At 45.4% G+C, this 17300-nt stretch overlaps 1 protein-coding gene across 6 annotated transcripts in view; it reads left to right on the top strand.

Moving 5' to 3' along the window:
- rapgef3 (Rap guanine nucleotide exchange factor (GEF) 3) overlaps positions 1–17300 on the top strand; it is a 35514-nt gene that overhangs the window by 10585 nt on the left and 7629 nt on the right. For 2 of the 6 annotated variants that reach the window (XM_086159823.1, XM_086159822.1), the window contains 16 exons: positions 642–686; positions 5190–5296; positions 5642–5763; positions 6773–6950; positions 7050–7134; positions 7392–7452; positions 9104–9180; positions 9896–10042; positions 10153–10253; positions 11494–11582; positions 12304–12382; positions 12573–12723; positions 15416–15498; positions 15575–15605; positions 15689–15764; positions 15860–15997. In XM_086159823.1, coding sequence (XP_086015949.1) covers positions 642–686; positions 5190–5296; positions 5642–5763; positions 6773–6950; positions 7050–7134; positions 7392–7452; positions 9104–9180; positions 9896–10042; positions 10153–10253; positions 11494–11582; positions 12304–12382; positions 12573–12723; positions 15416–15498; positions 15575–15605; positions 15689–15764; positions 15860–15997 — 1570 coding nt within the window. Of the gene's footprint in view, positions 1–641; positions 687–727; positions 932–5189; positions 5297–5641; positions 5764–5894; positions 6951–7049; positions 7135–7391; positions 7453–9103; positions 9181–9895; positions 10043–10152; positions 10254–11493; positions 11583–12303; positions 12383–12572; positions 12724–15415; positions 15499–15574; positions 15606–15688; positions 15765–15859; positions 15998–17300 lie in introns of those variants that run through there. The other 4 variants (XM_086159827.1, XM_086159825.1, XM_086159824.1 and 1 more) reach the window with 4 other exon arrangements.

The raw sequence follows: 17300 nt of genomic DNA, 5'->3' as shown, positions 1-17300 counted from the left end.
CGGTTCACGGCTCACCCACGGCAAACCGTCACCTCTCCAAACTGTGTCCGGCGGCGGGAAGCAACAGGGATTTTGGGAAAACGAAAGCGGAGGAAACTTGGCACCGGCTGCGGTTCCGTTCCGCGGATCGCTTTGCTCTGGAACTGAAGCGAATTCTGCTAAATGTCCAAATATGAACCGCGCAGTGGGAAATCTTGAAGTTTTCACCTTTAAAAAAAAAACATAATTTGCAAAAGAACCGGGTGTTCACATTTAAAAGCATCGTACTACCCCCTCCCCACCCCTGACTGTACTCCCACTTCGTCTCACCCACACACACACACACACACACACACACACACACACACACACACACACTGGACATAATGGCTAATTCGGTCCAGGTTGAGCTCACGCATTTGTGTTGACCTTCATCCCAATCAAAAGAAATAATCATTCTTTTCTATCTCGACAGCCCTGCCAGGTTTTGTTTGTTTATTTGGCGCTGCCATGAGTGTGTGTGTGTGTGTGTGTGGGGGGGGGGGGGGGGGGGGGGGGGGTCTGGCTAATTCCTGTGGAATGCTGTTGCTGATGTGGTGTTGCAAAAAAAAAAAAAATGGCTACATGGTGACAACATCTCTCCCTGTGTCTCCTTCTTCTAGACACCGCTGCCAGAAGCCCTGAATTCAAAGGACACCATGAAGCAGGTGTGTGTGTGTGTGTGTGTGTGTGTGTGTGTGTCCAATCTAATGTCCTCAAAAGAGCAACCGAATACTACCGTGTTATTGTACAGTCCCCGCCCTTCTCAGTTGAGCGACCCCTTCATGACTGTGAGGAATTTTACGCTCTCTCGAAACCCGGCGTCGATCCGTCACGAAGTGGAGCGGAAACCGCATTATTTTCCCGGCATTAAAAAAAAAAAAAAAAAAAAAAAAAGGCCATTACATCATGAGTAAGTAATTTATAACACTTTAGTTAATGACAAACAACTTACTAATATAGTTAATGGGATGCCAACAGGTATGGTGTATGTCATCGGTGAAGGATTTGTTCATCCCAAAATAAACCACTAGACAAACACAGTCGGCCATAACGTCATCTTTGTGGATGCATCACAAAGTATTTCTATTATTGATTAACACGCCAATAAATTCATATAAATGGTTTGATAATATGTCATAACATAGAATACAATACAAGCCAATACATCAGGATTCAATGGTCCAATTTGGGGTAAATTTCAATATATTGAAATATATATTGAACACTACATTAAGTACACAATGACTTTTAAATGTATTTTTGCATTGTTGACAAGAATTTGATAAAACATTTACCTTGCTGTTTTGCCTTTTAGGGTATATATATTATATTACATGTAATATAATAAATAATAATTTAAGTCACAAAATGTGAAATATTAAAATCTGCAATCCATTAGACATATTCAATTTGTATAAGTGATTTACCACATACTCATAAATTGCAAGTAATTGGATGTTTTTTAATATTTAAAAGAGCGGTTCAAAATGTAGATGTTTTAGCATCAAGGCTAATGTTTCATTAGCATCGGCGAACAGTCACATTCCAGTCATGGACACCGCCTCCTGCCGGCCACGTTACCGATCACCGCCATCGTGTCTTTGTGCGTCGGGGCGCCGCGCTGACCTCCTGCCGTCGTCAGGAATTGCAGCGCTTGCATCCTCATCCTCACAAACTGCTGAACTTGTTCTTTTGTTGTTATAATATCCCGCATTGCTACTCAAGCACGTCACGGAAAGTACATTCCTATCCAGGCGGGCCGTCGCGAGGGGTCTAAAGGGCGCTCCAGGGTCCTGAAGTTAATCGTTGCCCGCCCCTCTTCCAAAAAAAAATAAAAAATACCCCACGCACGGTTTTATCTCGGAGGGAAGCTTTAGGCCTCTGATAATAGCGATGGAAAGTAAATCATGTTTGGATTTGGTGGTCGACTGTACCTGGCAGGAAGTGGCTGGCGGCGAGCGAGAGGAAGACATTCGTCACCCGCCGAAGAGCGCGTCCTTGAAACGGAAAGCATCGCTGGTTAGCCGCACAGACGGGACCGGCTGGTTCCCACCAGCTGCGTTCGTCCTTATCTCGTATCGACAACAGAGCAGCAGTCTGACCAAATCTTTTTATTTTTAATCTATAATCAGCTTTGCTTATTTGAAAAGGAAAAACACAACTTTTTTTGGGGGGGCGGAATTCTATATTTTGAGATTCTGTTCTTTTTGGACCATACCATCTTCTTAGATGTATGGGGGGGGGGGGGGTCTTCAAATGTGTCAAACCGATTCGATGGTTTATTTCGAAGGAACCGTAATCCACCACAATACAGAGCATTTGCACATTCATGACAACAAGAAAGCATTTTCAACAAGAAAGCTACAAATAATGAGAACCCCCCCCCCCCCGCCAAAACATGGTGGTCCAGCCCTTGAGCTGACAGAGAAAGAGCAACAGCGGCTGACATTTTCCTGCTTTGCTACTGAAGAAGCGTCTCTGTTTTTTTTTTTTTTTAAAAAAAAAACTCTCATATACACACACACACACTTTCCACTGATATCTGCCGTCCACACACTCGCATTAAGCTCCCTTTTCATGGCGACGGCCTCTTACACAACGCGGCCCACGAGGTCACGGAGGTTGAGAGAGAGAGAGAGAGAGAGAGAGAGAGTCTCGCCCACAAGGAGGCACCTCCGCTCTCGCCGTCTCTGCAGCCGACGCGTGGAAAACCAACCAAAACCTGCGTTTACCACTTTGGCAGTTACACGATGTCCCCTATTGATTGAGCGAAAAGTCCTTTTTCTCAGATTTCAAAGCTACCCCTGCGTTTGTATTTATTGCAGTTTTCCTGCGTAGTCGAACCAGCGCGTGTCGTCGGCCGACTTAATCGGCGGGCGTGTTCGGCTTGCGCCGGCTCTCAGGTTTGCAAAAGCTCAGATCAGAGGGTTTCTAAAGATATCGCGTTAACCGAACGATCTGGAGGATTTGGGGTTTTTCGTTCTTGCTTTTTTTTTGATCTTGTGCTTGGAGCTGTCGCCCTGGTAACGGTGCATGTCTCACCCGGTGACATTCAGTGGTGCACTTGTGGGAACGTTGTTTGTTCTGAACCTTAACTCCGGCTTTATTGGTTTTCTAGATTACATGATTAGGAGGCGGCGGGGAGACGAGAACCGCAGACAGACAGACGGACATGCAGACAGACAGGCAGACAGACATGTAGACTGCTGGACAGAGGGACAGAAAGACACACACACACTTCAGACTGATAGACACACACACTCACAGGCTTTTAGACCGATAGACACACACAGATTAAATTCCCAGCATGTTTGCATGTTTACATGACTGAAATATGTATTTAGCCGATGTTTCTGCAAAGACAGGCTCTGGCAGCGGAGCGGAGCCTCATTAAGGCCATGAATCTGGAGGCTGACGGGCCTGAAAGCGTCACCGCGGGGGTCCCAGGGGACAGGAGGGGCCCCTGGGAACCCGTCCAGACCCCGGAGTCTCCCGGGTCTGGGAACGGCTGACCGGAGTGTGTCCATCCTCACAAGGATGCTAGTCTGACCACATCCTTTACTCATACAGGGAAAAGACATGGCTGTCTAGAAGAACTCCATCGCATGAGTCCAGAATTTATACAGAAGTTAAAAAAAAAAAAAGTACTCGAATTACGATGGTAATTTCTTGACAAATATCAGGTACTAAGGGTACATAAAAAGTGAAAGTGCTGCATTCTGTTTTTGTAATTTTTACATAAATGTACACTCTCAGCGTCAAGTATTCGTTTTGCATGTATTATATATAATATATATATGTATATGTGAATATATGTATACATATGTATACACACATACAAATATATACTGTATATACTCATATGTAATACACCAATAATAATAATAATAATACATAGGTTTTCTATTGTGCTTTTTATGATACTCAAAGATGCTTTACAAGTGAGAGACAAATGAAACAGTACAAACACACAGTTACTGGGAAAGGCAGAGTGGGGGTAAAGGGAGACTACAATACACGTAAATATAAAGGGAAAAACACAAAGATTAGGAGGGGAAAATGGGAAAGAAGTCTCAGGTATTGTACATGGTTTGGAAAAGGTGTGTGTATATATTATTTTTCATTATTTTTGAAAAATAAATATGACTGTGAATAATGCAGTCCTTGCATTAATGGCGTCATGCACCTGAAGTACAAAAGTAATATCAGTTGAAGTATTATAAGGTAGCTGAAAACTGTACCCACAGGGAGTAAAATACTTGGGTAAACATAGATGGCTAATTTTTTTTTTTTTTTTTTTTGCATTCCCCGTGCGAATTTTGATTTTGACTCTCCTCACCTCGGCCCAGTCCAGCCCAAGAGCAACATTTGAGCAGGAAATCAATCAATTTTTTTTTTTTTTTAAATATCCTGTGCGACTCCCAAAATCCGAGGAGGACGCAGAGCCAGTGGATGGCGTCTGTCGAAATGGAAAGTGGCCATTGTTCGGGTCCGCGGCTCGTCCCGAGACCCCTCCCTCCCCCCCGCCTCCGGCGGACGGCGGCGGCGGCCGGAGGGAAAAATCCACGGAACAAAACCAGAGTGCGTGAGTCACTCGGGGAAATCACAAGACTGGACGCGGGAGAGGGGAAGTGGGCGGAGCCAGATTCAAGTCGAGACGGTAAAATGTTGTGCGAAGGCCCGAATCCCACCGTGGAATTATATAAGCCCTGTTTCTACGCCCCCACCTCCGTCTGCTCTCTTTTTGGGGTTGCGTGTATGTGCAGAGGGGGAGTGAGGAGGAAAGAAATCGGGCGTTGAAAAGAACGCCATTGATGGCGGCCGGAGCGGAAAAGCTCGCCGTCTGCCCGTGCCAAGCGGAGCGGGGCAGAGGCTGGGAACACGGTGAAGTCTGACATGGCTTGTTTTTAACACGTGCTCACCTCTCCTGCAGCCCACACACACACACACACACACACACACACATGCAGAGACGTCTTACACGTGATCGCCACCTTGGGTCGGGCGATGGGTGCAGAGACCACGTCTTCCCCTTCCCTCTTGTTCCTGTCACTGACTTTTATATCAGCTCGGGAAACGGCGGCCTTTGCAGCTGGTGTTGTGATGAAATTTTAAAAAATATACATAAAAATCCTCCCGCTAAACACCACATTATTTTTCTGGTCAAGTTCCTTTCAGATCGAGTGATGAAGGCGGCCCGGTCGGTGCACGCCGTCATGCTGGAGAGGAACCCCGGCTTGATCCGCGACAGGAAGTACCACCTAAAGACGTACAGGTGATCACACGGGCGTTCTTTTTATGGGGTCGTATGCATAATACACACCGTCGCACTGAATTTCCTAATTTCCTCCCTCTCCTCTAATCCCGTCTGTGCTTACATCTTTTCACCAACGCATGATGTCACAGGTTCCCAGGAGGCGGGGCTTAGGCATCCACCATTTTTATGAATATTAAAGCTATTACTGTATCAGCTGCGGACTGTTAGCATTACTATTATTCATAGCATGAACTCATTTGTGCCTTTCGCACTGTAGCTTTCCGTCTCTTTCTACCCCGGTGTTGAGGGGGCGACATTGTGCTGGGCGTAAAAATTAAATCTGAGTCGACCTGACTCCCTCAGACAATGCTGCTCCGGGAAGGACCTGGTGGAATGGCTGATGAAACAAAACGAGTGCCTGCAGTCGAGGAGCCTGGCGGTGGGGATGTGGCAGGTCCTGGTGGACGAAAGAATCCTCGTTCATGGTGAGAAAAGACGGGAGTTTCACGTGAAGACGAGAAGGAAAAGGCGGATGGTATTTTTTCACCGTCTCGAACGCGGCCGTAATTCCAACACAAATCCTTTCATTTCCTGGCGTTCCCTTTTTTTTTTTAAGCTATTCTGCTAATGGCGTCCCAGGAAGCACTCCAGACTGGCATGAGAAGCCGGAGATCTTGACGGCGGCGTCTGAGTCCGCCGCTCTCAACCCTTCCTCTATAACTCCTGCAGACGGAGGCCACTCGGGCCTCCGCGAGGAGAGCGCTCCAATCAGGACGGAGAAACGCCGTCGTCAAATGAAGGGCACTTGGCATACATTTGCGCTGATTTGCATCGATCTTGTGGAGTCTGAAGGGCTGTTAAGCCGCCGCGCCCGCGGACCGAATCCCACGCCAAGGTCAAAATCCCGGCTAAGTCTCCTCGGTGGTTTTCGAAGAAAAATATGTCCGCACGGATTTAGAATACTGGAACGGCCCTTTCGCGTTAATCTGCCGGAGAGGGGAAGCATTGAACGCCGAGCTGCGGGATTTGGTGATTTACACAAATAGTCTGAAACGATTCATCCTGTGATCCCCTGTGCTGAGCAAACTTGACCTTTTGCACCGTTTTCTTTTCAACGAACGCGATCTGTACGGTTCAGTTGCCGGGGCGGCCTGAAGCCCGTCCCGGCTGGCGTTGCGCGAGAGTTGGGGTTCTCGCTGAAACGATCGCGAGGAGAGAAACAATTATTCATCCCGTCAATCGGTTGCCGTATACAGACAGCGCTGCCTTCTGCTAAAATTTTGATGGACAGAGCCTGTGAGGCGGGCGGACGATTCCTCAAATTGGTGAAATCATCTGTTCATATGTATCATTTACGAATTAGAAGTACTTGTATGCTCAGATACTCCAGAAGTATTGCTGATTTAGCAATGTAGGTCGTCGAACCGGTACTCTATTTGTAACCAACAAAGGTCTGATTGACGGCCTCCCCCTCTCCGCTCTGCCCCGATCAAGTCAAAAACGAGCTGAACTTCCACGACAAGGACACCCACTTCTACCGCTTCCAGTGTGCCGAGTTCGGGCCGAACCACGTCGCCAACGAGAGGGACTCGGAGGACGAGCTACAGGAGGGCCTGTCTCTGCTGTCTCAGCTGGGGCCCGACGCTCTGCTCACCATGATCCTGCGCAAATGGTCAGTGTCAAATAAATATCAAAAGTATATCAAATGTACCGTTCGGTTAAAACATTTGACTTCTTTACCCGTCTTATCACATCGCCGTTGTGTCCTCAGCCCCAGCCAGAGGAGCGCCGAAGACATGGAGGTCATCTACGAGGAGCTGCTCCACGTCAAGGCCGCCGCTCACCTCTCCACCTCGGTCAGTCCCAGACATCCCTCTCGACACCCAAGAGTAGTCTCGCTATTGAAATACAGTGAAGACACGTTGCATGCCGCAGATTTTCCAAAATAACCCGCGGTTGTCCAATAACATCGCCAACATGGGTATAAATAGCAATGAAGCAGGCCCCGCCGGGTCTAGATAAAAAAAAAAAAACGTGATCAGGAATGTATCGGCGTTTAACGTGGCGGAACCAGAGTTTATCAACAGAGCTTCTCTTTTGTTTCGGCCCGCAGGTGCGTAAGGAGCTGGCGGCGGTGCTGGTCTTCGAATCACATGCCAAGGCTGGAACAGTCTGTAAGTGTGAGCTCGGGTGAATGGGGGCGGGGCGTTGCTACGCAAACACACGCACAGATGCACGAGGTTTCGCTATGTCACTCTGTTTTGGGTATTCCCATTATCCACGCCTGTGCAGCGAGGCACTCCATCCTTCCGTGTTTAGATATCGCCGTCACGCCGTTGACTCGCTTTTACGCAACAAATGAGTGCACGAGTGCTCCGGCCCGGCTTTCCCCAGAGTTCTAGTGTCCTGTAGCGATGAGCAGCTCCCAACGGGATTGGTCTATTACCTGTCCCGACGACCATGCCTTATTGTGTGTATTCCCCACTGGTCGAAAGCACCACAGACATACACTCCGCAGCAGTCGGGTCGTTGGGTATTCATAGCTGCCTTCGGATGGAAGCGTTCTTAGAACTGTTGAATTCCACCGATCACCAGGCTCCTACATCACATGAGTTCCTACAGGCAGGACCCTGGGCCTGATTTTTTTATGCTTTACATCAGGGTTGTCAAAGTCGTTGCAGCTCGAGGGCCACAGGGAGGAAAATCTATTCTCACGTGAGCCGGATGGGTAAAATCATGGCATAATATCAACAGTTTTTATTTCAGCGAAAAATTGCAGCTCATTTTTATTCTTGGCAAAATAATCTCGTCGGTCGGATCAAGCCTGCGAACGGGTTTAATCCGGCTCCCGGGCTATAAATTTGACACTCCCGATCTCTATATACCGATATACATTGATATACTTATCGATATACATCGTTAACAATCGATAACAATTTCCTAAGGGATAAATAAAGTTGTTCTTATTCTTATTCTTATTCTTATAAGTTGGTTCCTTAGGGAAATGTATTTAATATCATTTGTAGTAATATGAATTGGCCATTGCTTTATATTTAAATCAATGTGAGTGTTTCCATTTTATCAGTTTAGTAGTTTTAATACAATAATATCGAAAGGATTTTGTGGCATCCCCTGGAGGCCAGGCGGCTCTGCCGAAGAAAACATAAAAAGACCCAGGCTTCAAGCAGGAGCTAAAAGGGTTCTAGGAACTGAAATCCAAGTTCCCAGTTCCTGTGCTGTTGAATGCAGGAAGGAACGTCAGGAAAAAAATTTTGTATCTGCAAAAAGTTCCTATGGTGCCGATATACCAGGATTCCTGGTATAGCGTGAAAACCGAATAAACGGGCTGGATGGACAAATATGTGATAAGAAAATAAAACAAAATAAAGGTCAACGGGTCTCCTGGCAACGGGCTTCTGTTTTCAGCGGGACTTGGCAGGATGTGAATGAAATCAGAAAAGTGACGACCTTTATGTCGGACCAGATGCGGAGCAATCCGATCCCCCTAATTCCATCTCCGGCCTCGTCCAGGACAGTCAGGGAGCGAGACCTGACGGCCGGGTGCGTGACGCAGCCCCCGCCCCGAGAACACGCTTGGAAATTGTGAATATTCAAAAGCCTCTAGATCACGATTAATTCAATAACCCACTCCGGTGCCGACGAGGAGACCGTCCTTCGTCCTTTTTTTAAATCCCCCCCTCTTCTCATGGACTCCACGGACATAAAGTCATACAGACACAATGCAAAGGGTGTGTGTGATGCAAATATGATGGTGTTTTAACACAAAGACTGTAATTTGTTTGTGTGTGTGTGTGTATGCTGCAGTGTTCAGTCAGGGGGACAAAGGCACTTCCTGGTACATCATCTGGAAGGGATCTGTGAATGTGATCACACACGGGAAGGTAAGTTCTTTGTTTGTAAAGATTATAATTATAATTATGATTATAATATGAAAATTATATTATATTATATTATATCATATTATATCATATTATATCATATTATATTATATTATATTATATTATATTATATTATATTATATTATATTATTAGTTAATAGTGATGGAGATCACAATAATTAAAAATGATAATTCTGATAATGGTAAAACTACTTAAGAATAAGAATAAGAATAAGAATGATGACAGTAATAATAATTAGTAATTGATAATGATAATGCTTATAGTAATAATAGTAGTAATTATAATCATCAATAATAAGTTAGTAATAGTGATGCTGATAATCAGAATTAATCATTATAGTTGTGAAAATGATAATGAAATATAGTAATTGATAATTAGAATAATCATGACATATATCATAAGAATAAGTTAATTATCATAATTGATAAAAATATGAAAATAGTTATAATGTCAATAATAATTAAGAACAATGATAACAATACTAATAATGATTATGATAGTGCTAGTCAAAAGAATAGTAAGAGTAATTAATGATTACATTAATAATAATGATGACAATAGAAACAGTACAACAATAATAATAATAATAATAATGATGATGATGACGATGATGATGATGATGAAGTAATAATGATCATAATAATAATGATAATGTTTTCTCTGAGGTGTGTGTTCACATGTGCTGTGAATGAACAGGGTCTGGTGACGACTTTGCACGAGGGCGAGGACTTTGGGCAGCTCGCCCTGCTGAACGACGCACCCCGTGCTGCCACCATAATCCTGAGGGAAGACAACTGCCACTTCCTGCGCGTTGATAAGCAGGACTTCATCCGCATCCTCAAGGTATGTGTGTGTGTGTGTGTTTGTGTGTGTGTGTGTGACCAGTACCCCCCACCCACCCACTCCAGGAAAGACGACTTTTGACATACAGACCCTTTATAAACTCTTCCCAGGACGTGGAAGCGAATACTGTGCGGCTTGAGGAGCACGGAAAGGCCGTGCTGGTGCTGGAGAAGAGCGTTGACGCAGCAGAGCAGGGGGGAAACAACAGCAAGTAAGAAACACACACACACACACACACACACACACACACACACACACACACACACACACACACACACACGCATCCATGATAAAACTGGCTACTCACTGGCAACCTTGTTCCCCGACCCAAACTTCCAAAAAAGCCTTATCTGGCAGGCAGTGACAAAGGGATTGAACCAGGGGTGGGCAAACTACGGCCCGCGGGCCACATCCGGCCCGTTGGTCTTTTTAATCCAGCCCGCCAAAGATCGGTACAGAATTCCTACTTGATGTGAATGATTGGATCAATGAATGTGGGAGCTCAAACAGGAGATTATTTCATTTTTGGAGCTGCTTGAGAAATTTTCCTGAGCTGAATGTCACAGATTGGCTTTGTGATTTATCCTGTACTGTGGACATACTGACACACATGAATGAACTGGACATGACGCTAAAAGAGAAAAACTGGTTTGTACATGATATGCAAGCAAACGTAAGAGCCTTCAAAACCAAGCTGGTTTTATTTTCAAAGCAAATGTCAAAGTCTGATATGTACTGCTAATGAATGCTTTTTTTTTATTTTTTATTTTTTTATATATGTATTGTATCTTGTGCTGATCCGGCCCATCTGTCAAATTTTAAAAGTCAATGCGGCCCCCTGAGCCAAAAAGTTTGCCCACCCCTGCATTAAACACTCTTGATTCTTTCCAAATATCAGCATTCACATCACCGCCAAAAATACTTATAATACTTTATAAGGTGTAACCTTAAGGTCATTCATTTATTCATTCTCTATGCTGCTTATTCTGTACTCAGGGTCGGGCATCTGTCGCCTATTCCAGCTGTGATTGGGCGAGAGGCAGGGTTCACCTGGACCAATCACCGAGCCACATATACAACCATTCTTCCACCCCCTATTGACCCCTTATTTATGCAAATATAAACAATATAGAAAAAGAAAAGGTAGAAAAAAGTTGGGTTGAACATTGAGGCCTCCTGTGGGAATCATAACAGGGACCTCCAAACCCCTGCGCCCACGCGCCGCCCGGTCTGAAACCGACATCCTTCAAAAGTCGCTTTTTCGTAAACATCAGTAGACGTTTGGATAACCTTTGCAAATGCCGTGGGAACGCGTCCTGAAAGCTGGGCGATCTCGGTTCTGCTGTTTTTACGAGTGACGTGCACCTCTAAGGGTGTTTTTTTTTTTGTGACTCAATGTACACAGACCTGTCAGTTCATGCGTGTCGCGTTGACGTGCGTCACCTGTCCAGGTACACCGTGATGTCTGGGACACCGGAGAAGATCCTGGAACACCTTCTGGAAACGGTGAAGCTCGACTCCAACGGGAACGACGACATGGGTGAGATCCTGCGCGGGCTAGGGGTTTAGGCCTGGCACGTCCAATGTCTGGCCCGCGGGCCAAATGTGGCCCATGTTCAAATTTACACCGGCCCCCAGCCTCTGTCAGAAAATCATTAATACACAGCCGCTGGTACTGTCAACCACAGTATAAAATGTTATATTTCACTAGAAGATGGCAGGAGACCTGTGGAAACAATCACCGCAATGAAAGGAATGAAATGAAATCATGAAAAACACTCCATTTTTCCTTTTTGTAATATTAATACAAGGATTCATGTGGCCGTCAATGTTTTGTACTTCTGAATAATAATCCTGTGAATAATAATAATAATAATTATTATTATAATGTTTCAAGTGAACCTAGATATTTTCAATCTTTCTAAAAGTTCTTTTTTTTTCCTGACAGACTTTTTCTTCATTTTAAGTGGTATTCAAATATGAAAGACAGAGTGATTTTGGTTAAAACTTTAGATTTGTGTGCTGTGTTAAAACATGTAAAGTATGCCATTTGAAATACAATCAATTTGCATTTAATGTTAACGGTTCAAAGAATGTCAGGCTGAATGGTCGGCCCTTTTGCATTTTCATTTCACCAAATATGTCCCTCTTTGCAAAAAATGTTTGGACATCCCTGGTTTCGGTGTTTACCGAACTTGGACACTTCATGGAACGTGTTTTTTAACATTTTCTACACTAACCTTCATCTCCATTCTCCGCAGATCCCTGCGTCTCCGACTTCCTGCTCACCCATCGAGTCTTCATGCCCTCAAGTCTGATGTGTCCTGCGCTGCAACACCAATATCCTTCAGCGGCACAATCTGCGTGACTCACACACACACACACACCGAGAGGGTTCCATGGAGGTAGACGATTGGCTGTCGCAGCCCGAAGGAGAAGGAGAAGATTTTTGGACGTTTGTTTTGCAGCAATCGTACTTCATACCATACATCTCCATCGTCCCGTTGTTGTTCCGTAACCGCGGCCGCACCTGGCGGGCGGAGCTCTCCGAGGGCTCGGAGCAGGAGCGGGCCGCCTACGTCCTCGGCGCCAAGCAGAGGGTGGTGAAGCTGATCGGCCAGTGGGTGGCGCTCTACGGTGTCCAGCTGAGGGACGACCCCGTCGCCCTGGACTTTCTGGAGGTGAGGCCTCGAGACACATACACACACACACATAGATGTGACACACAAAGAAGGCGTAAAAAAATAAATACCGCGTCTAAAAGCGGCCTCGGCGAGCTGGCTGACGACCAACGCCAAGGTTAGGGCACAAAAATCAACAATTTCCTTTGGGATAAATAAAGTTATTCTTATTCTTATTCTTATTCTTATTCTTAAATAATTGCAAAATATTTACACAATTATGTAAAAGAATGAGCGAGTGAATGGTTGGGTGTTTCTTCTTGACAGGAATGAGAGGCTGAATGGTTGTTTGTCTATAAGCGGTCTGAATGAATGAATGAATGAATGAATGAATGAATGCCTCGATAATCCAGTGTTTCCCGACCTTTTTTAGCCACGGCACATATTTTACATTAGAAAAATCACACCACCACATTAATATATCAAAAATGTTTTTCGTGAAATCGAATGAAACCGTCGCCTCAATTTATTTACTCATTGTCAGATCTGGACCTGTTTGGTTGAACTCAAAGCTGATATTCTTGCAGGAATTGCTTGGAGTCTCTCTTTTTTTTAGTCTTTATTACAGTCATGCTCGAAAAGCACGGCTCGCATTGTAGTGAAATGGAGCAGAGCTGAAATAGCTGTATTTGCCACAGTTAGCCAAGTGTTTCTACCTGCAGCTGTTTTTAGCAGCAGCAGGACGATACACAGGTTCATTCACTACCTGCTGCCATCTAGCGGAACAGCATTCAACTGTTCTGCCAGTCACTGCATGCCGCCCACATAGATAGACGTACCAAGACACATAACTTGCGTTGAATAAGTCATTTTTGGACCCATCGGGTGAAAGTGGGTATTTTTCCACGGCACACCTGATGATGTCTCAAATGGGAAACACTGCTCGATGTGATGTGTGAAAGAGAGGGCGAGTGGCTGCACATCTCTACATGAATAAGACAAGATAAACTGTATTTATCCCCATAAGAGAAATTCTTTTGTCACAGCAGCGTAACAGTTATAACTGTCAATAAATATAAATAGGGGGACGATGAGAAGACAATTGGAAAAAGCAAAAGATATCCAAAAATAGACAGCAGAGAGAGACAACAGCAACAACGTCAAGGACCAGAATGGAAATCAACAAAAAAAAAAGGGAATAAGGGAGAAAATAGACAACCGAACCTAAACGACAACATACAGCAGAGTGACAATAGCAATGACAAGAATAAAGTAAATAAGAATAGGCAGGATGCGAGTGGGCTTGAGACCAACAAGGATAAAAAAAGATAGAGTTAGGACACGTGCTGAACATCAGCCACAACTCGTCATGCAGGACAGCGGGAAGGATTGTCCGGGAGAGCTCCTAATTTGTCCTTCACCCTCCCCACTCCCACCGATAGGCCACACCAGAAAAAGAGTGCGCTGGCTACCAGAGCTCACCGGGGTGTCAAACCTATCGAAGAAAAGGTTCAGCTCTGCGGCAAATTCAGGTCCCCCTTTGGCTCCAGGTGTGGTTTTCTCACACCTTGTCATCTTCCTCACCTCCTCCCAAACCTTGTTTGTTTTGCTCTGCTCCATCTTGGACTCAACCTTCTCCTTATAGTTGAGTTTTGCCTCCCTCAGTTTCCACTGCAGCTCCCTCTGGACGGCCCTGAGGGTCTGGTGGTCCTCGGCCATGAAGGCTCTCTTCTTCCTGTTAAGAAGGCATTTTATGTCCTTGTTTATCCATGGCTTGTTGTTATCGAAACAACTGACCTTTTTGGATGGGACTATGTTGTCCTCGCAGAATTTGATGTAGTCTGCTACGCAACGGGAGAGACCCTCAATGTGATCACTGAAATCCTTCTCAAAAACATTCCAGTCGGTGACATTGAAGCACTCATTGCCTCCTCTGTGGCTTCGGACCAGACCATCAGAGACCCGGTTCCGGCCATATGCCGTTTCGCCCGTTGGCGTTTAGGCAGTGTCCGGGAGTACCGGGCTATGGTCCGAGTTGCCCAGAAGGGGAGAGGGCAGGAGTTGTATGCTCCCTCACATTTTCATACAGGAGGTCCAGGGTTTTGTGTCCTCTTGTTGCACAGTCCACACATTGTACACAGTCTACCTGACCCAGGAGGTAGTTGGGGCGAAGTCCTACTGCCATGAGCTCCACATTGGGGTTGCATCATGTTTCCGGTATGTTCACCCGTAGCCGGATCTCACAGCATGCTACATTCCCTGTCGACATGCCGGCTTTTTTGGGGAGCAACCTCACATTCCCCATGATGACCGAGGGCGTCTCCTGTCTCTCTCTGTCCTTTCTCACCTTTACGCCAGCTTTCCTCCCCCGGCGGGTGCTCCGCCATAGCTCTTCTGGGATGCGCACAGCGGGGAATCCGACACCTTTCCTCAGTTGGAAAAGTTTTATCATTTTCCTTTTGAAGGGGCAACACCTGCCCACCTGCAAAAGAGGAGTGGATAGGTTAATAAATACCAGTAAGTCCAGAAAGTAAAGAGATAGAAGTAAAAATAATAGGAGCTGCCGTCTTCCAGCACTATCTTGGGAAAAAAACAAATGGTTGTATATCTCCATATGCAGCCCCTTGATTGGCTGGCCTCTCACCCAATGACAGCTGTGATGATGAATGAATGAATGAATAAATGAATGAATGAATGAATTTGGGAGGCCACTGATTCTGTTTGTTCCTGGTTCTTCCTGTGGCGGCGGCAGAGGCTGAAGAAGGAGGTGGCGGCTGATTATCGCCTCTGCAGCCTCCTGAAGGAGCAGTTCAGGGAACGGAGGAGGACCAAAGTGTAAGTTCTTATTTTTCCCCTCGCCGTTTTTTCCACGTCGGCCCGTCATCTGACGCCGCCTGTCGTCTCCCAACAGGTACGAGAACGGATATCAGTCGCTGAGCAGGGTGAGATTCATTTTTTTACCAAGCAATATTGAACACATCTGGCTGGTTCGGGGTCGCTGACTTTGACGCGTCGCCCCGAACAGAACCAGCAGTTCGATTGGTTTTCCACCTGCGAGGATCCGGCGGGGAGGCTGCAGCCAATCAGAGCGCAAGATAAAGGTGAGGCGGCAGCGGCGGCAGCGGCTGCGGCGGCGGAGGCGAGCCACAAATTCACGTGCCTTGACATTCATGCCGTTTTCTGTCACCCCCTCCAGTGTTGTACGAGATTTACAGGCCCGACTTCAAACCCCTCGCCCTGATGCTGCCGGTCAACACGTCGGTGCAGGACGTCATGGCGGCCGTGGTTAAGCCCGGCGGCGGTCACGTCCTGGTCAAGATGAACTCCTCAGGAGGTGAGTCAGTTCCTTTTTCTTTAGCCGCCGGAGCCCCACGTCCTCTTCCTGTTTGGAGAGAAAAAAAGGAAAGAAAGCAGGAAATGGTTTTCCATTGCCATGCACTTCCTTTTACTGAAACCTCTTATTTTCTGATTATACGGTGCAAATATCTAAGAAATTAGGGTTCATTTCCAATGGGGGGCCTTTCTGTGTGGAGTCTCCATGTTCTCCCAGTGTCTCCTCGGGCAGGGGCCCCCAAACTTTTTCCTGCGAGGGACACATAACTTTTCCCTTCTCCGATGTGGGGCCAGTTTGTAACAAAAAGTTTGACGATCACAGAGGTGTCTAAACGTAAACATTTATTGTTTTCCAGAAAGCCACACATAACCGCAAATTAACCCTTTCTGAGATCTTGACAGGACATTATTAATGAAATAAATAACACTATTTATGAAATAAATAATAACCAAATAACCATTTTCAAGTTTTTCACAGAAAAATAGACTAAGGAAAATTAATTTTCTTGTAAGCACATCATTTTGCAGCTCTCACATCAAATTCTATGTGAAAAGCAGAAAGCAAGCAGGCTATGAAACCCAACTGATACCAACACCTACCAGGTTAAATACCCTGCATTCTGAATCTATTTTTCTCTTACCTAATCTCTTTGCCATTATTTGACAGGGGTGTGTCCAGGGGTTTGTTTTTCTTTTTGAGGGAGGGGTTTCAGATAAGGCACAGACTGCAGAAGGTTGGAATAGAATGTTACGTTCTATCCATGCACAAGTCACGATTACGTAGTCAGAATGAAAATAAAAAATCATAATGCATCTCTGGTATTGTTCAGGGGCCGGGTGAAATGTGGAGGCGGGCCATATCCGGCCCCCGGCCCGTAGTTTGGGGACGGCGGATCCAGGGTTTCCTCAAGTTCCTCCCGTGATCCAAAATCATGCAGGAGCTTCATTGGAGACTATAAATTGCCAAGACATGTGAATGAGAGTGAATGGTTGTACGTCTATGACGTGAACAAGGGATGCTTGTAAGTCTCTTTATGATGGATAAATGGTTGCACATCTCTTTATGATTTAAGGTTTGTAAAAAATTGTATCGAAGCGACAGGGAATGAAACCCTGAATTTATTTAACCATAAAAAAAATGAACCTTCAAGTGTTAAATATTTAGGTAAGCATCTGAGGAAGAGCGTATTTTTGCTTCAAAATACATTTTCTGTACTTCATGTAAAATGAATTATCTTTATTTTTGGAGCACTCTTGGTGTGAGGATTTTTTCAAAGCTTTATTCAATCGATACTTTTGATCCA

Source organism: Fistularia commersonii, chromosome 14 (genome assembly GCF_037954325.1).
Source record: "Fistularia commersonii isolate RoL2024-O1a breed Wild chromosome 14, RoL_Fcom_v1.0, whole genome shotgun sequence".
In the NCBI taxonomy this organism is placed as follows: Eukaryota; Metazoa; Chordata; class Actinopteri; order Syngnathiformes; family Fistulariidae; genus Fistularia; species Fistularia commersonii.
The sequence above is the reverse complement of the archived record's forward strand: the minus strand, read 5'-3'. Positions and strand labels throughout refer to the sequence as shown.